General features: G+C 41.6%; 1 protein-coding gene across 1 annotated transcript; it reads right to left on the bottom strand.

The window, feature by feature from the left end:
* Positions 1 to 116: 116 nt before the first annotated feature.
* On the bottom strand, positions 117 to 14,370 carry LOC125901021 (cellular retinoic acid-binding protein 1). The gene is made up of 4 exons (XM_049596370.1): positions 14,209 to 14,370; positions 11,509 to 11,687; positions 10,259 to 10,372; positions 117 to 356 (listed from the first exon to the last, which is right to left on the bottom strand). The coding sequence occupies exons 1-4, from the start codon at positions 14,276 to 14,278 to the stop codon at positions 306 to 308; spliced, it is 414 nt and encodes a 137-aa protein (XP_049452327.1). The 5' UTR covers positions 14,279 to 14,370; the 3' UTR covers positions 117 to 305.
* Positions 14,371 to 19,482: the final 5,112 nt, after the last annotated feature.

Raw genomic sequence — 19,482 nt, 5'->3', positions numbered from 1 at the left:
ACATAAAAAAGGTCATTTTGTGGGTGAAGTATTCCTTTAAGTCTACATCTGCTGTTTCTTTGTCTGTATTACTGTCCCAGGATCTGAAGCATGAAGTCAACACTTTAACAAAAGCACATAATTTGATCGTTTAATTGCCAATGGTAGAAAAATTATATACAAAAAGGGGAAAGCAGTAACATCCACATGAAATTGTGATTTTTATGAAGATGCAAAGCATTGAATGTCAAAACAGATTATCTTTTTATGTGGAATTCCTCACACTGACAGTTGACTGACAGGAAATGGGAACTTGTGGACTTCTGCTATGCTCGTACGTAGATCCTTGTGCACACCACGTCATCGGCTCCAAAGGTCTGAAACGAGATTGAGTGGGAGAAGGAAAAAAATGCTTCACTTGAGTTTTTCTTGAATTGATCGTGACACTCATTTTCTATCTTTGAGAACATACACAGAGCGAGGTTCAGACCAGTGTAAAGCCATTAAAATCACAACACGTCTATCGTCTTCTCCAGTGCACAGTGTTGTCCTCAGCCTTCTGCTGTCTTGCCTTCACCAGGGTGACGTCTGACATTGTTCCCAGTTTCCTTACTTACAGTGAAATCAGTCATGTGACTCATAGGTTTGACACAAAGAATTGTTGAAAGAAGTCCCAGGGCCATATTCACAAAGCTTCCTCGTACAAAGAGTTGCTTCTCGTTATGAAACTGAAGATTCTTAGAATTATGACATTTTCCTAGAATTTCCCCTTAAAATTAAGACCATGTCCTTGTAAAGAAGTTATTCACAGAGCCTTCTAGCCCTTAAAAGAGCTCTGTGAAAAACTGTTTGGAATAGAGAGGAGGACTTTTAAGAGTTTCTTAAAGAGAGGAGAAAATGGTGGGAACACAAAGAGGCAGAAGAAATATTTTCCAGACCATGAATAACAGTGAGTAAATGAAATGTTACAGATTAGATCATGCAGGAATAATACGTGTGGTTGATTTCATTAGGGAAACACACATTTCTTCATGCTCTAATGACAGAAATAAAATAATCACAACACTAAGATATTAGTAAAACTGGAAAAATGCAGCAGTGCAGCAGTGATGATTTGAGTCTGTCTCAACCTTCCATCAGCAGAGTGATCACACTAACAATGACAACACTTTTACAGTCAGCAGTTCATCTCATTTCCACTGGGTGTCCACACCCTGCAGGCTCACAGAAGGGCGTGTCTGTGACAACCAATCACATCTGTTAAAAGAATGCATCACACCTAGCAACAAGATCAACTACACCTCCTCACTAAAGTAAAAGTTTCTGTCCCTTCTTTGCTCAGAGTTGATCTGACAGCTTTCCTAAATCACTCCTAAGCTAGGACTCCTTACTTAAAGTTTTTGGGCTAAGTTAGACGCTCTCTGAAAGGATTCTCAGAATGTTTGTGAAAATTGGCCCCAGGAGAGGAAGGAGAACTTTAATATGGCTGAAAAGTTTCTTAAGCAGAGGAGAAAATGGTGGAAACACAAAGAGGTCAGAGTAATATTCTCCAAACACTGAATGACAGAATAAATTAAATGCTATACAATTAGATTGTGCAAGAATAATTTAATAATAGTTTGTGGTTGATCCGATGAGGGATACGCACATTTTCCACCCAACGCAATATTGATATAACGCAAGAAATATAATGATCACAGCACGAGGATATTTATAAAACTGGAAAAATGCAGCGGTGATGACTTGGGTCTGTCTCAACGTTCCACCACCAGAGTGATCACACTAACAATGATCCACTGGGTGTCCACTCCCTGCAGGCTCACAAAAGGGTGTGTCTGTGACAACCAATCACATCAAAAGAATACATCACACCTAGCAACAGGGTCGACCACACCTCCACACTAAGGTAAAAGTTTCTGAGTTGCTCTGAGAACTTTCCTAAATCACTCCTAAGCTAGGACTCCTGACCAAATGTTTTTAGGCTAATTTAGGAGCTCTCTGAGAGTGTTTTGGGATTATTTGTAAATACGGCCCCTGAACTCAACAGAAGTATTTTGTAGTTAAAGGTTTAGTTCCGATTTATTGAGGTGCAGTTGGATGAGGTACTTATTTAAAGTCTCCCAGTTTGGAGAAGCAGGCTGGAGTCCGACACAGGAGCTACACAATGCACTGCTGTGGAGGAAATTTGTTTAAGTGTACACGATATTTAAAATATTACACTCCTTTACCTTACTGTCTGACAGCGATTTCCATCGGGGAGCTGAAGCTGTTATATCGCTCTCTTTAAAGTCAGACTCCACCGAGAGAAACAGTGATTTACCATTGCTTTAATCTCAAACAGTTTGTGTCATTGGATGACTGATGTTTAAAAGTCGTAGTTCAGTCACACAGTAACACAAACTAACTGATGGAGGCAGTGGTAGACCAGCAACTATTAGTGATCCTACATGGCACATGGTCTCCCCATTGACTGTCAGGTTAGGTGGGTTGGGCTTACCCAGGTGTAGAGCCTGTGTTAGTTTGAAAGGGGGCGTGCCAAAGTGATTAAGAGACAAATTGGAGCAGGTGTGTGACAGCAGTTGAGGAGAGATGTCTCGAAGTGCTGCAAGAGGGACATGTGGTGGAGTTTCCTCCCTTTCCCTGTGAAGATTTGTTTCAAATTATTGTCCACATGTTGAATGTCTACAAAAACACTGTTAGTGGAGTACTGATGCTAAGCAATGCCGGACCACGGAGAGCAAGCTGACCGAGTGACGGCCGTCGGATCAGTGCCAAGACAGCAAGACAACAGGTAGGCCCACATCTCCTATCTTCAGCCAGATTACTATTTTTGTTAATGAAGGCTAGGGGCTTTGATGAGAGCACAGATGGGTACCTGAAGCCAAACAGTCTGATGTAAAGGTTAAGTGGTGAACATTTTCTGATTATAGAGTACGCTTAAACTGTAAAATGCATTTTGCTGCTGCCCGCATGCACAGCAGGACACTGCTTAGCTTCCGTGGTCGTACTCCTGCTGCTTCTCCAAACTGGTGGCGTGCGGACTGGCATCGTCTGTATGTAATAAACTGACTACGGATAAGTACCCAAGTTAAGGTCACCTAAAAGAATATCACTCGGGTAAAAGTCTTCAGGTATCTGATATTTACTGTTGTATAAAAAGTAATTTTACAATATTAATGGGACACTTTAAAAACAGATGAAACTACGTCAGCCTGTAACGCTTGCAAGGACGCAGGACGAGGAGTAGTTTGGTCCACAGAAGATGCTGCACGTCTCCAGATGTGGAATATAAAACACAACAAATGGCAAGAGTGTACAGCACAGAAACACTAAAGTTTTCCTCCAATTTTAAGTTAATCTGAAAGTGAGGGCTTCATAACCACACTGCAGGGCCATGCCAAAGTAAAAACAAAACTATATCAGTATATATTATACATAGGCTCTAGTGTGAACAGAAAGAGGACTGAGGCCCCATCAGAGCTGAAGTTGACCAGGAAGAGAACTGAGTCCTCTTTTAAATGAACTGACAATGTGAACACAAAAAGAGTCCCTTTTCTGTTGGTCCACTTTTTGGTGCACTTTAAGAGGACTGAGTTTGGTTTGTTTAAAAGGGACTATATGTGAGAACACCCTTAAAGTGGACCAACAGAAAAGGGACCCAGTTCTTATTGTGTTCACTGTCAGTTCATTTGAAAGAGGCCTCAGTTCTCTTCCTGGTAAACTTCAGCTCTGATCGCTTCGGTTCGCTTCAGAGGGGTCTGAGTTCTCTTGGAGTGTTCACATTTGCGCATGAAATGCTGAGTCACTGCTCTGAGTCCGCTTTGAGGGCTAAAAAGGACCAAGTGTGGAAAAACACCCTTAAATCCCTGTTTCGACCGTGCAGTGCGGTTCAGTTCTGTGGACGATAAACGAGGTGCAGACTTCCATCTGAATCACCAGTAATGAGGAAATGCAGTGAGTGCTGGACGGAGCAGTGAGTGACAACAACCCCGCCCACATTTAAGGGTACTGTTTGTGGTGGAAACGATAAATGGATCAAGAGTCTAGGTACCATGTCTGAAGGGTTACTTTGGTTCCACAAGGTACCATACTGAAAGTGTTTGGTGGAAACGGTGCTGAAGAGGACTGAGTTCGGTTTGTTTAAAAAGGACTTTATATGAAAACACCCTTAATGTTGTAGTTTGTTAATGTGGTGCCAATTTTAGATACTTGGTATATTACTGTGTAGGTCAGTAGTACATTTCCGCATCATATCATTTAATTGTGCGTCTAAATGTTATTTTAAATCAACTGCAGCGCTGGAATAATAAACTCCACTCAAGTATAAATGTCAGGTTTTCATGTTTAGTAGCAGCTAAATTTCTTCGTCATGTTCTCGCTGCTTTGTTACATTTCTACCACTAACTGCCTAAACCGCTAATAAAATGATCTTAATTTGACACAGCTGTCTGCTTAAGAGACAGACGTGACAAAAACTGAGATGAGAATGGGGAGGAAACATTGGATGCCCGGGGTTAGGGGGTGGATGTGTCCGAGCCCAAAGATTTATGGGAGTCCCAGGGGCGTAGCGTTATGGCCAACTGCAGCTCCACACATCATCATTATCTCAGGCCATGCAGCGCGGCGGGACGGGGGAAGCGGGGCAGTGCAGTGAAAAATGAAGCTGAGGCGACTCCATCTGGCACGTGGCGCGATGCCGAGGGAGACATTAACTGGAGGTAACACCAGGGTCCATTGGCATTTCTCAACAGCATGATCAATGAGACCAATTAAAGCCCGCAGGAGGACACACACACACACACACACAGGCCTGGACCGCCAACACCATCATCACAGCCACACAGTCTCATCTGGCTCCAGTCCCATCATAAAGTAGCCCATGTAGGAGTGCATTTATCTTTAAAAAGTCAATATCTATTGGCTTAAAATGTAGAGTGAGTATATGAGGCTCCTCGCATGGACAAGTAAGAGTAGTTTTTTATTCTCAGGCCTCTTCGCCTTTTTATTGTGGACTCTCCAAATGGTCTTTAACGTCCAGCCCTCTTAGATCACAGTGAGTGCACTGAGTCACCACATGTTGTCTTCATTAAGCTCCACATCCATCCATCCATCTCTCCCCAATCTCCTCATCTGCTGGCCGGCGCTTTTATTGAAGTTTATGTGTATTTCATTCTGTTTACACTGACGGATCGATCACAGTCCTCTGAACAGAGAGAAGAGGGAACTCGAGTTAGTAGAAGAGGGGATCTCTTCATTTTTAGTTTAGTTTAGTTAGACACTCAACTTGTTTTGTTCAGGGGCCACTTCTGCAAAATGACAGGAGTCCAGCGGCCACTTAATAAACAGATAATAATTGTAAGTATTTATGATAAATGAATTGTTGGTTTTCAGCTGTTCAACATTTGCTGTCCTCACTCATGTTTGCAAGAGGCAACATTAAATCTAAGCAGCCTCACACAGGTCAGGTGCACAACGCTGGGGCATTTCTAAAGCCCCTTTTACACAGATCCGGCTACAGAGTCCCTTCTTTATGCCACCTTTGCATTTTTACATAGAACCAAACAACCATGTCATGTCTTTTTGAATTTAATGAGGGGTCTATTTTGAACTCATATTTGAACGCATATTTCTAAGATGGCAATCACTTATAAAGGTCCATTCTCTGCCCAACACATTAGACAGCCCACACTCTTTATGGGTTCCCCACCTCACAGGCCCCTCTGTCTGCCTGCACTGTCACCACTGTGATGCCAAATTACATTTTTAGGGGACCAAAATGTTCCAGCTTTCTTGACTTGACTTGAAAATGCACTGAAATAGTAACAACTGGGCGACGCCTTTACTCAGTGAATCTGAGGTTACGCCATACTTACATTTCCCATAGATTTTAATATCAACTAGATACTGGACCCCAAGATGGTGCCTATTCATTCCAATGGAGTTGCTCACCTGGCACATACACCAAACCATACTCCAGCTTTACTTCTGCAGTATACAGCCCACAGAATATTTGCGGTAGCATTTCTCTCACTGGCACCACCCACGAGTTCCCACTTGGCTCATAGTCTTAATCTTGTCACACTTTTTTTTAAATCACTTTTCTCCACTCTAGAAAAGTTCTGCAAATATGAAAACTTCATGGATCAAAAATGCAGAATAGACAGATTCATTATTGACTCTGTTTGCAGTTCAAGGTGTCCTGTCAACAGTTTTATGTCGTGTTCACACCAAACGCGATGTGAATTTTTGTGTCGTTCATGTTGACCTGCTTCATGCCCACGTGAAATCGCTGAATCGATGAATAGACTTCTGTCAGTATCATACGGCATTGGCATCATACGTCCCTGGAGGATGTCAATGCTAATTGGCTGTCATGGCGCAAATTGGTCGCTGAAGTTCAGATTTTTCAACTCTCGTGAAAAAAACATGATTCAAAATCACGCTACTTGCTTCATTCGTGCCGCTGAGTTTACAGATTTTGTTTCATTTGCGTCACGTCACACTGCGTTACATCCATCACACTGACCGGCAGATATTTACATTTAATCACGTCTTAACGTTGACTTAACATGTAATTACCTCACACAAATTGGTTTATTTGCGCCTGGCGTGAACACAACATTACAGATTTCTCCTTTTATAATGGTGACTTATGGAGAAAAATGTTTTTTGAGCCTCAAGGGATTTTTCCGCTGCAATACCATGAGTGGCCACTGGGAAAAATATGCTGCAAGGCTGAGTAGCGTTCCCAGAGGGCCGACGTTACCTAACCAACGTTAGCCTGGTAGCCGTGGAAGTGACTTGTCAATGGACGGCACCAACCTGTCATTCAAAGAGGCCACGCCCATAATAATGCAGAACCTTAAACCTTGATATAATTCAAACAGGTGAGATATATAAAAAATAATCATGAATCACACTTGTACATTTGTCATAAATTGAGAAATTAGCTGTAGAGACCCAAACTGTTTTATTTCTTCTGTAAAGTTGGGCATTTAAACATGGGCGTCTATGGAGGTTGACTTTTGGAGACAGCCTCAAGTGGCCATTAGAGGAACTGCAGTTTTTGGTTTAATTTTTTAGTTAAGAGGTTGCTGCTTGATTTAAATCAAAACTTTTGTTCACAGAATTTTATAGAAACTTTAAACTAGACTTGATAACTGGGGGATGTGAACTTCTAGTGATGTCAGCCTCCAGATTACTATTAAAATATTTCACAGTTCATTTCACCTCAGAGCCAAATATTTCTGCTTCAACATCATTCAAATCTTGAAATCTAAACGGTGCGTTAAATTGAGGTTTAATATGAGGGGGAGTTTTTGTTTGAATGACACATCAGACCTCTCCCTCCTCACTGGTATCACATTAAAACTTACAAACTTTTCTTTGAAAATAAAAATTCCAATGATTCAACCCCACATGCCGATCAGATTACAGCCTATCACTCCAACGTGGACGTCCACACCCTTATCTTGAATAAAAACAGATTTGGTCCTGTTCAAAGTTTTTGTTCCCTGTTTGAGTCCAAATTACAGCCCCTCTCAAATGTTTTCCTGATTGCCTCTCTGCAGAGGTGAGTCACAGTCAGTAAAGATATCCACATCACAGCCAAACTGGACTCTGCTTTGTTGTCCATCTGGCCTATAAATCCAAACAGGCCCAGATGTTGACAGAAAAAAAACGGCTCTGTCTCAGTGATCGTGCATTCCCAGGAACTGGAGGCAGATGTGTTCCTGATGAATGCAAGACCACGAAATGTTGTCTAACAACAAAAGCATGGCAGTGAAATGATAATCTAGATTTCAAAGGAATACATTAAGTTTTCCTGAGGAGCCCCTGAATGCAACAAATAACTCGCATGCTTTCAGCCTTTTGTACGTTTTTTCTTCCAAAAAACAAAAGGCACTTTTGCTGCGTCTGGAAAACCTCTCTATTAATATGATTTGCTGTCAATGTCTTTTTATTTCTTGACAGGAACAAATAATGAAACTAAAAAACATCATGATAATATGCTCTCTCTCAGATGCAGGCATGTTTATCCACACCCTCATTTGGCAAACAAAGGAAATACAAGAAATAAATGGAGTTTCTAAATGGCCATGAGAGCTCGGAACATTTCTGAGGAACTACGTAGCATTTTTGGAAAATATTGACCAGATCATTTAACGTTTTCACATCTGCTGTCACCACCTAGTTACGACCTCTCTTGACCATCTGTCCAGTTCTAGTTTGTTCGTCTGCCATGATTCTTTCGATATATCCTCCATCTTTGGGAAATAAGCTTTATTTGATTCCTGGCAGAGAGTTAGACGATCAATACCACTATTGTGTCTTTGCAGAAAATATGAAGCTATATATATCTTGCTTGCTTATACAAAAAAAGAGCAACAACGAAGGGTTATCTTTATAATTCACTGATCTACAAAACATTTCTCGATTAATTAATCAGCTTTTGGTCTACAATATGTCAGCAAATGGTTGAAAACAGCCCTGACGTCCAAGCTGACGTCTTCAAATGTCTCATCTAATCTGCTCAACAATCCAAAAGCCACAGATATTCAGTCCACTATCATGAAGGATTAGGAAAAACAGAAAATATTCACATTTACTTAAAAACTTAGTGTTGCTGGTAGGGTGGATTTTGTTACCCTTGGACATAGTCTTTATGCTAAGCTAAGCTAACCACCTGCTGGTTGTAGTTTCATATTTACTGTGCAGGTACAAGTGAGTGCTGAGAGAGAGAGTGAGTTACTGCCCCAAGCAAAGGAGTTCAAGTATCTCGAGCATAGTCTCCATCTGAAGTCGTCAAAATCAAGCGCTTGTGCAGTGACTTGCAGCATCAGAAATCAACGAACGGCCGGTTGCCGTTATAGTTTAACGGCGCCAGGGGGAAATGTGGCGGGACAAAGATGAAAATTAAGGCGGCGAAAGTCAGACTGGGACGAGTGGGAGTGGTGGTTGATGGGTCAAACAAACACAGACTTTCACCCAAGAAAGTGGTGTTCGCACCTCGCAAGATTATAAAGCCAAACCCTGTTCTTTTTTCCTAAACCTTGTTGTTGAAGAAAAAATAAGTCAATTTGCATTGTTGTAACATCAACAACCAACACACCCAGGGTACCTTGCGCGTCGTATGTGGACGTGGAAAGTCCATGACCATAATACCAATATGTGATGAGATCGAAGTGAGAATATGTTTGTATCTCGGGATACTGTTCACGGGTGAGGGTAAAATGGAGCGTGATTGGCGGTTTGGTGCGGCATCATCAGTGATGTGGGTGCAGCGCTGGACCTTTTTAGGTAAGGAGGGAGCTGAATCAGAAGGTTTCAATTTACCAGTCTATCTACATCCCAACCCTTGCTTATGGTCATGAGCTTTGGGTAATGACCGAAAGAATGAGATCGCGGATACAAGCAGCCAAAATGAGGTTCCTCTGAAGGGTGGCTGGGCCCAGCCTTAGAGATAGGGTGAGGAGCTCAGACATCCGGAGGAGAGCTGCTGCTTCTTTGTGTCAGAAGGGGCCAGTTGAGGTGGTTGGGGCATCTGATTAGGATGCCTCCTGGGTGCCTCTTGTTTTCAGTACATGTCCAATTGGTAGGAGGCCCTGAGGTAGACCCTGAACATGCTAGACAGATTATATATCTCATCTGGCCTGAGAACGCCTCAGGATCCCCCAGGAGGAGCTGGAAATCATTCCTGGGGAGAGGGATGTCTGTAGTACTGTGCTCAGCCTGCTGCACCAGCGACCCGGCCCCAGATAAGCAGATGAAAATGGATGGAGGTATGAGAGAGGTATCAACCCCCTCCTCTATCTCTTGCCAAAAAAAGCAAATGAGCGCACTTTTCAAAAGTGTTCTATTCAACGTGTTTCTGACGCAAATTGCGGACTGTCCCTTTAAATAATCCATTGTCTCTTATTGGCAGAAAGCAAGGAAGAAGCAGGAAATGCCTCATGTGCTTTAAGACAGCGACTGTGACACTTCATCCCACTTTACAAAACAGCTGTTCATTTATCTGCTGAGAGATTTCAGATGAAAGTGGGAATCACTGTGTAAATATCCTTCTTCAGGCAAATGGGAAGAGAACATTTGGGAGCCAAAATTTTATTGAAGAAAACACAAAGAGAACTTCTTACTTTTTTATAGAAAGACAAACAAAAGGGATGATCCTGAGGAGGCACATGTGGACCCATAAAGGCTTTGTACATTTGATTAATTCTCTTTATTTTCTCACTATATTTCTACTTACAGTAAATTTAAAAAAAAAACAACTACTCACCAGTATGAGTTCGTCCCCATTGAGTTCTCGGGTCCAGAAGGTCTTCGGGCCGTTCCCGCTCAGCAGAGTCTGTTTGCAGTAAATCTTGTTTTCTGTTTCCCAAGTGGCCAAACTCTGTAGAAAAGCAGCACACTAATGAGGTTTCCTTTGTTTATCCCCTCAGTTTCACCTGGCTAACAGGACGTCGGCAGTAAAGCACAGTGATAGACGAGCGATCGATGGGAACACTGTGTTTATCTCTTTGTCAGACTTCAAGGGAGGCTTGCATTTTTTTAGAAGAACTACAGTTTTTTTAAAAATAGAGCCTTTTAACAGACTTCCTTGCAATTAGTTTCCTTTAATTTGAATCAAATATGAATCTTAAAGGGACACTCAACCAGTTTTACATACAAAGTTCAGTTTACTCGTCAGTTTACAGCGCCTGGGTTGAATAATATCAAAGCCCAGTCCTCGGCAAAAAATGTTTGCATTTCTGCAAACCACAAATACATCACATTTGCATGTTTCACACGTTATATCAGTGTTTCAAAAGTGATGCAGTATATGAGCTGACTTTATTGTTGTGTTTCAAGCGGCTTTTTAGGCACCAAGTTTTGGATGTTTTTTAGCAACCTATAGGTTTGGGACCGGTCACTGTTTTCTATCCAAGCCCAAGCCCCCACACCTTGGTATATTTTGGTGACCTGCACTGTTTTTTCAGCAAAGATAGTGCCATGAAAAGTGTTGTTTTTTAACAGAGACATTGCTGCGTTTCCAGTTGGGATTGTGCCACCAAAGTGGGTATTTTAAGCCAAAACATGACTCTTTCTAACCATAACCAAGTGGTTTGGTGCCTAAACCTAACCACACATTTACCACACTGTTGTGTAATTTAAAGTTTTAATGTATATGCAACATAAAAATGGGGGTTTCCAGAGTCTTAGACAAAAACCCCAATGACCCTCTCTGCATTTGCCAGGTAGAGAGGGTCATTGGTGTTGAGTTGCATTTTGGGAAATGTAGGCTCTAGTGTTTTTGGAGTTTAACCCAAATTAAGGACTAAAAGTTGGTATATATCTCATCTTCTACTTCTGTGATTTTGACCATTCCTTTTTTCAATTCATCTCTCGCTAGGACGTTGATACACCTGAGTATCGTGATATTATGTTTACTGTATTGATCCTCAAAAATATTGTATAGATTTTTAAATAATACTTTACATACAAAGATTTGCGGCAGTGGCTCTTTTTTAATTAATTTAATCAGATTACCTTACACTTTCTGCCATCCACCGTCTCCTCATTAAACTCCTCTCCAATACAGAAGTTGATCTCCGTGGTGCGGACTGTGGTAGAGGTCTTGATGTAGAATTGCTCGTCGGTCTGCCTTATCTCAACATGGGGCTTGGATGCAGCCGCCACCGCTACCCTCCTCAGCATGGCGTTCACACCTGAAAACATGTACAGAGCTTTCTGTGAGTCTGCAATATGAAGATAAAGTAGGGCTGATGAGTCTGAAGTATAATAACCTGATGTACAAAATAGGACTGGGTATTGTAAAGGGATACTGATACCAATAGAGTACTTAACTCCCATACTGGAGTCATGTGTAGTATGGCCATACTTATAAACGTGTTGGTGGTGTCTCTGCACACTGAACGGCCAAACCCAACACTTGACTTCACCACACCATAGATTGAATGTGTTTTAGCCACTGCTACGGGAGTGTGAGCGCCACACCAGATCCATGGGACAGAATCCATTGGCCACACACGTACGCACATACACTGTAGTAAATATATGAAACCAAATGTAGCAATACTTCACTTTAGATTTCATAACACATGAAGACGTGATTTACTTTGTAAGTAATGAGATGTAACCCTTCTCATTACCCTTACCCTAACACTAACCACCTCTCTTTTAACATAATACTCAATCGCTACTGATAGCTAATTGTTAACCTAGCATTAGCATAAGTAACGAGATGTAGCCTTTCCATTACCCTTACCCTAACATTAACCACCTCTCTTTTAACGTAATACTTCATAGCTAGCTAATCGCTAAGTTAACATTAGCATAAGTAGCAAAATGTAGCCTTCCCATTACCTTTACTCCAACATTAACCACCTCTCTTTTAAAGTAATACTTTATAGCTAGCTAATTGCTAACTTAGCAGTTTTGTCAGCGCTTCCGTCAGGACTATGTCATTGGTTCGACAGCCCATTGGTTCAACATCCCATTAGTCTGACTGTCCGCGGTGCTGAACGGCTCGCGGCGGGTGTATGGTGCGCCGCGACCAGCTTGAGGTGGAGCGGGCTCACAGCTTATGTGTTTGTCACTTTCTTTTTCATTTTAACCCACACCATGATCTTTTCCTGACCCTAACCAAGTGGTTTTTGTGCCTAAACCTAACCAGACCTTAACCACAGGGCATCATGATGATTTCAGAACGGACTTCAGAACAATGAGTTTAATATGGTCGGAACAATGGGCTGTCGAACCAATGGGCAGTTCCCCTTCCGTCTCTGGGCCAAGAGGGGCTGTTCGTGGACTGACGTGTAGGTTAAGATGGGTGAGTTTAGCTAGAGGACGGGTCATGTAGCTGCTCCAGCTGCAGTTGAACCTACTTGACACACAGTGACAGTGCTAAATGTTAGCATCATACAGCTACCAGCTTTAACGATAGAGTGGAGCTGTTTTGGTTTCAGTTTGAGTTTGTTAGGACCACATAACGTCTCAGTGTCCGATGTTAGCAGCAGCTGCTGGAACTGCTCTGGAGATGGCAGCAACAGAAAGTTTTTCGATCCAGCGGGCAGTTGGGACGTATTGAATTCAGACCCGCGGTGCTAAAAGGATCAAATGCAGGTATTGTTTGGCTGGAGATGTTTCGATACTACTTGGTACTGGGTTAATTTGATCTTTAGCTTTAAGCTATGGATTACCGACATGTAGCCCAAGAACAAAACTACTTTTTCCCACCTATTGCCACTAAGCATAAAAACTACTTTCCCCATATTTTATCATCTGACTTTGAGTTGTGTCACCTCATATTTCCTGTCTGCCTCTGGCGCCAAAAAGGTGTTAAGAAAAAAAAATTCTGTTTCAGACATCAAAGTTGGCGTATTTACCAGAGGAATGCGTACAGGTATAGTTATCCACTGTGAAAACAAATCACTTCTTAGTTGTCAGAAGATTTTACAGTATTGGTTTTCATATATAACAGAAGATCCTCCAGCAGCTGCGACTTAGATTGTTATCAGCAGATGTTGCGAATATGGAGGGTGCAGTGACAAGGTGATGAGGGGCAGGAATGCTGCTTTGTTTAGCTCTCCTGTAGATCATGATAGATTCTGTCTTCCGAATGAGCGGAAGAGCTATTAACCCTCTCTGTCACACAGTTACAGTGCAAACAATCAGAGCAGAGAGCACCTCAGTCTGTTTCCCATCCATCACTCACATGCAGCGACTGCTCACAAGTTTGTTGTCTCGTACTGTAATTAAAACCAGGTCCACTTTGGAACAAGGGGTATTAAATTTGTCTCATGCAACCAGACGTCCATATGGAGAACAATTAAAACTGCAGCTAAAACCTGAGCTGTTGACTGGTGGAACAATGGCACAAAAGATCACCTTTAATTGGAGATATTTTGTGTGAATTTAATTAGATTTATTCGTCTGTTGCCATCATATAAAATGCTTTCAATGTACGTTTATTTTCTCCAATTTGTACTTCAAGTTTGACACATTTTTTATATTTTATTTGCAGTTTTCTTTTTCTTGTGCAGTTTTTTAAAATGTCAGTATCAGTCAACTCTGCATGCATTTCAAAATAAACCTTGATTGCAGTCTATCTATATTCCAGTGCAGATAAAAGACCCCTTTCATGTTCACTCAGTGGATTAATTCCAAAAAACCCTCTTGTTTTATCACATTCAAAGCCTCAAAGAAAAAAAAGTGAATTATTCTCACCCAGGGCTTTGAGCAGCTCATCGAAATTCTCGCTGGTTTTCATTTTCCAGGTGCCTGCAAAATTGGGCATTTTTCTTGTGGGGTTGTGAATGTGTGTGTGTCAGCCTTTCGTCTCCTGTCGTCTGTCTCCTCCGCTCCCTTTTCTTCTGGCTATTTTTCTCCCTCCTGTGCTCCCTCCCTCTCTCCCTCCTTCCCTCCTCCCTGTGTGCAATGAACCCACACAGCAGACCAAGCCCCTTCTACCTCAGCCTCCTCTCCCACACATTAATGACACACACACACACACACACACACACACTCACACACAGACACACACGTTGTTCTCAATGGAGATTCATCTTAATGACAGTGCTTAATTATGGTTCAGCTCATCTGATCTGAGGCTTAGTGGAACTTAATGGTGCATTTATAGAAATATTTCTTTACCTATACATATTTACTATATAAGCATCAGTCTTTCCATCACAGATGTCTCCTTTGCACCCATAACTGAATATATGGAGGGTTCAGGACCTCGTTTTAAAGGGTCACTCCACCCCAAAAACACATCTTCTCACTTACCTTCAGTTGTATCTCTTCATGCACATCATATTATTTGCCCGGGTTTTCAGACATCAGTCTGGTGCTCCATTAAAAATTCAACAGCTACTTATTTTTTCCAGTCGTAGTGTCGGAGTTAAATCTACAGACCTTGTCTCTTTTTATTTGAAAGAAAGTAGCTCCAGTAAAAACTTTACACAGTTTTTATGGGGACACGGTGCTGCAGATGGTTTTAGTCACTTTTGTATGGTGTGAGCACCATAAACAAAATTCCATTCACCTTCGTCATGGGAGGTAGAGGAGGAGAAGACAAATGATACATGTTTGTCAGGGAGCAAAGTACTCTGAAATTATCTGCTTGTCTAAATAGATACCACTATTGTTTTCTTTTCTTTTGTTTGCTTGTGTATTTAATTATTGATTAATTAATGTAATTTGGGTTAATCTGCTTTTGGTGGAAAGCACTAAACAATCCTGAAATAAGTTGAAAAACATTTTTTAGTCCTTTAAAGGTGCTGTATGTAAGAATGTGGCCAAAACGGTTACTGCACTCAAATTCAAAATACTGCCACGAGTCGTGTCCGCCCCCCCTCCCCTACAGATTCGAGGTTGCTGGACAGCGGCACGCTGGAGACTGATTTGTTTGCCCATGGGCAGCTGCCGTGGCAGGGCCACATTGCCACATCCTTGATCTTCGGTTTTCCAGCGGACCGTTCAAGCAAGTCCAGCTGCTAATGCTGCTGCCGGGATACAGCTGAGGAGAAGCCAGCTGCTAATGCTATGTACTGGGACACTGCTAATGAGCTACTGAGCTACAGCAGCACAGCAAGCAGCATCAGCTTGCCGTGCTGCTGCAGCTCAGTCGTAACTGTAACGGATGCTGAGACTCTACTGACTGCGTGACTGGTAGACGGCAGTGGGTGGCGCAACAGGCCAAAACACAAATTCAAAACATAAACATGATTTGCGGACCGTAAAATATTTTTTTAAATGCGAATATTCTGGCTGTACTATTGTTGTTGGTGAGATCAGTATGTTATATGAACATTATTCCTGAGTTTCTGTGACATATTAGGAGGATTTTACAACTATTTGCTTTAGATTTCTTACATATAGCTCCTTTAATTCTCAAATGATAGGTTCACTTTTTTTTTACATTTATCGTAAAATGATTCTCATATGTCCTTTTTGTTCAGTGGAACCGTTTTAGTCACTTTACAGACCTAATTTCTTAAGTCCAGCTGAAAATAAATGTTGTGTGTGTAAAATTTTGGGGGATTTAGTGGCATCTAGCAGTGAAGAGTGCAGATTGCAACCAGCTGAAACTTCTCCTAGTTAGGATTTCAATAGTGTTCATTGTTCAGGAGGTTTTTAGCAGGAGCTGAATTATCCACAGAGGTTTCTTCATCTGTAAAACAAACACACGCAGTGGTTCAAACCAGAAAAAACACTGAATAAAGCATTTTCATGTAAAAATCTGGGTTTTTTTTGGCACTGTTCGGCTTGTCACCGAGCAACCTGGTCTTATTTTGAAGTCGTCAAAATCCATCGGGGCAGTGACTGGGCAGTGACTTGCATCGCCAGACAGTGATGAAAAAAGCGTCCTTAAACGTCGGCATGATCTGCGTCCGGTTGCCGTTATAGTTTATCGGTGCCTGGTGGCATTAGGGGGAAACATGGCGGGACAAGGACGAAAGTTAAGGCTGCGAAAGTCTGAGTGGGGCGATGAGAGGGGTGGTGGATGGGTCCAACAAACATTAACCTTCATCCGGGAGAGCGGTGTTCACGTTCTGTAAGATTCTAAAGCCAGACCCTGTTCTTTTTTCCTAAACCTATCCACGTAAACCTAAACATGTGCATTGAAGGAAAAAAAAGTCAATTTGTGGTGTTGTACTGATGTAGTGCTTTTATTTTGAAAGAAACTGTATGCAAACTACATTTCCTGTGAAAACAGAAGAGTATTTTGAAAGAAGACAATGCATGTAACAGGCTGAACATGACACAGTGTCCCAGAACATCAACATTCAACACACAGGGTACCTTGCACATCGTATCTGGACGCGGAAAGTCCATGACCAAATGTTTACGTGATGAGGTCAAATGAGTGACAAATGGCCCTATCTAGAGCCAGTGTTTGGTTTGTCCGTTCTGGGCTACTGTAGAAACATGGTGGTGCAATATGGTGATCTCCGTAGACGAGGACCCACTCCCTATGTAGATATAAACGACTCATTCTAAGGTAACGAAAACATGACAATTTTTATTTTAAGGTGATTATACACTAAAGAAAACATACATATTTGCGTAACTCAGACTGCTGAAGCCTCATTTCTGACCAGTACAAAGAGAAGAAACATTTACAGCGACCAAAAACTGTTTACGGGCTCGTGAGTGTTTAAAGGCAGACTTGTTAAAATGTGAATCTTTTAAAAAATTAAATATTTGCATTGATGCACAATTAATCTTCTCTTATCGAAGATGTCGACAGATAATAAATGCTCCCTTCTCAAATTTGCTTTGCTGCTTTTTAAGTCTCAAAAATGTGGCTGAAGCTGCGAATAAGATTACACAACACCGCCGCTCCAGTACAATTCTCATGCTTTGACTATCACAGCTTTCATCACACACACACACACACACACTTGCACATCTACCACCGTCACATCCCATGAGAGTGAGAGGCCCTTCCTCTAACCCCAGCCAAGTCAGATTTGTTTCCTCTCCGACAGCCCCTCATCAATCTTTATGACAAAGTGCCTTCCAGACACCGCCTGATAATTAATGTATGGAGCAGAGCAGGGAGCACTCCGTCATCCCAGCATGAAGTGTCAGCTTCACCAGGCCTCCTTGTTTCTTTCATTCGTCAGGAGATCTGTTCGGGTGGTTTCATGTCCAAAAGGGAAAGTAAGTTTGAGGATTCGTGACGAGCATGAAGGGGAAGATGTGGGAATGTGAGGGCATTTTTCTGCTGCCATGTGTCGTCCTGTTTATAAAATAAAATAAATAAAATAAAATAACTATAAATAATAATACCTTCTGGTATTTTTATGGCTTTAAAAGGTTTAATCTGACTTTAAATCCTGCTTTAAAAGAGCACATTCAATGTTTTGTAAGTTTTACACACTACAATGTCTGAAAAAATTCAAAAAAGATCATCACTTTTGTTTTTTGTTTTAACATAGAAATCAGTTTTATCACAAAAAATATTTTTCTAATATACGACAAGCACCAGGAGAAAGAAATTGCACAGCAGGTCAAATCTTTATTTCACTTTTATTCAGCTGAAGAATCGTACTGAATGTCACGGAGCATTCCTCGCAGTCAAATCAGGCTCAGACACTGGATTTAAACCACTTTGCCTCCGTAGAACCTTTCATCTCATTACCTGACTCACATAATGAGATATGACCTTTGGTGTCAGCGTGTCACCTTCAGTAAGACGTATGGACGCCCCACAGATATGAGGACATCAAGGAAACACATTAACTTCTCCCATTTTCTGCTCCCAGACCACCTTAACTGCACAGTGAACTCCCTGGGGACAATACCAACACACAATATTGGTGTGTTTTCTTTTTCTTACTGTGACAGTTAATATACACAAATCCTCTTCCTGCATAAACACTGCTCAACTTAAATTATGTTCCTATGTCGTGTTTGTACCTCAAAGATTCTGCATTGAGGAGGACGCAAGAGTTTTGTTTTGTTTTTTTAGTGTTTTTTAAAAATGTATTATCTATGCCCCGATTCCACCCAAATAAATGTATTTTATGTATATTGTAAATTTTATTTATGCAAAAGGTGCGATATTAATTCTTCCTCTTCTTCTTCAGTTTCTTCGGGTACGTCCCAAGTCTCTTATTTTATACTGCTAACTCCTAACTCCTTACTTGAACCGGAAGTCGTTCGAGCTCCGCCATCTTTAAGGCCGTCTCACGTCTCTTATTCCTGCCAGTAAGGAGTTAGCGTTAGGCGTTAGGAGGGATCTGTTAGGTGCGATGAGTAAGGTAACACGAGAGGTTCCTAACAGGAAGTCTTTTTCAGCTTGAGGCCCTGACGTATAAATACCCGCCCCCTACGTCTGGCTCATTTGAACGAGATGGCGGATATAATGTGACTTGGGATGTACGCCAAACGCTGGCTCCGTTATGCAGCAGATCCAGCTGTGCCGCCCATTGGTGCCGCTGTCACCAGAATAGGACGTCACTTTACGTGACGCATCAGAGTAAGGCCGTCTCATGTCTCTTATCAGCAATCCTCACTCCTCACTCCTAACTCCTGACTCCTTAAATGTTTTCCTAAGTGGGAGGGACTAAACAGGTAAGGTGGCTAGGTTAGGTGGTTAGCAGTAATTTTAAGAGACTTGGGACGCACCCTTCTTCTTCTTCAGTTTCTTGTTCAGCCTTTTCTTCTTCAGCTTCAATTTCTTCTTTAGCTTTTTCTTCTTCTTCAGCTTCTTTTTCTTCTTCAGTTTCTTCTTTAGCTTCTTCTTCTTCTTCTTCAGTTTCTTCCTCTTCTTCTTCAGCTTCTTCAGTTTCTTTTTCTTCAGCTTCTTCTTCTTCAGCTTTTTCTTCTTCATTTTCTTTTTCTTCAGCTTCAGTTTCTTCTTCAGCTTTTTCTTCTTCAGTTTCTTCTTCAGCTTCTTTTTCTTCTTCAGTTTCTTTTTCTTCAGCTTCAGTTTCTTCTTCAGTTTCTTCCTCTTCTTCAGCTTCAGTTTCTTCTTTAGCTTTTTCT

This window comes from Epinephelus fuscoguttatus, linkage group LG2 (genome assembly GCF_011397635.1).
Source record: "Epinephelus fuscoguttatus linkage group LG2, E.fuscoguttatus.final_Chr_v1".
Taxonomy (NCBI): Eukaryota; Metazoa; Chordata; class Actinopteri; order Perciformes; family Serranidae; genus Epinephelus; species Epinephelus fuscoguttatus.
This window is presented reverse-complemented; position numbering and strand designations above follow the sequence as displayed.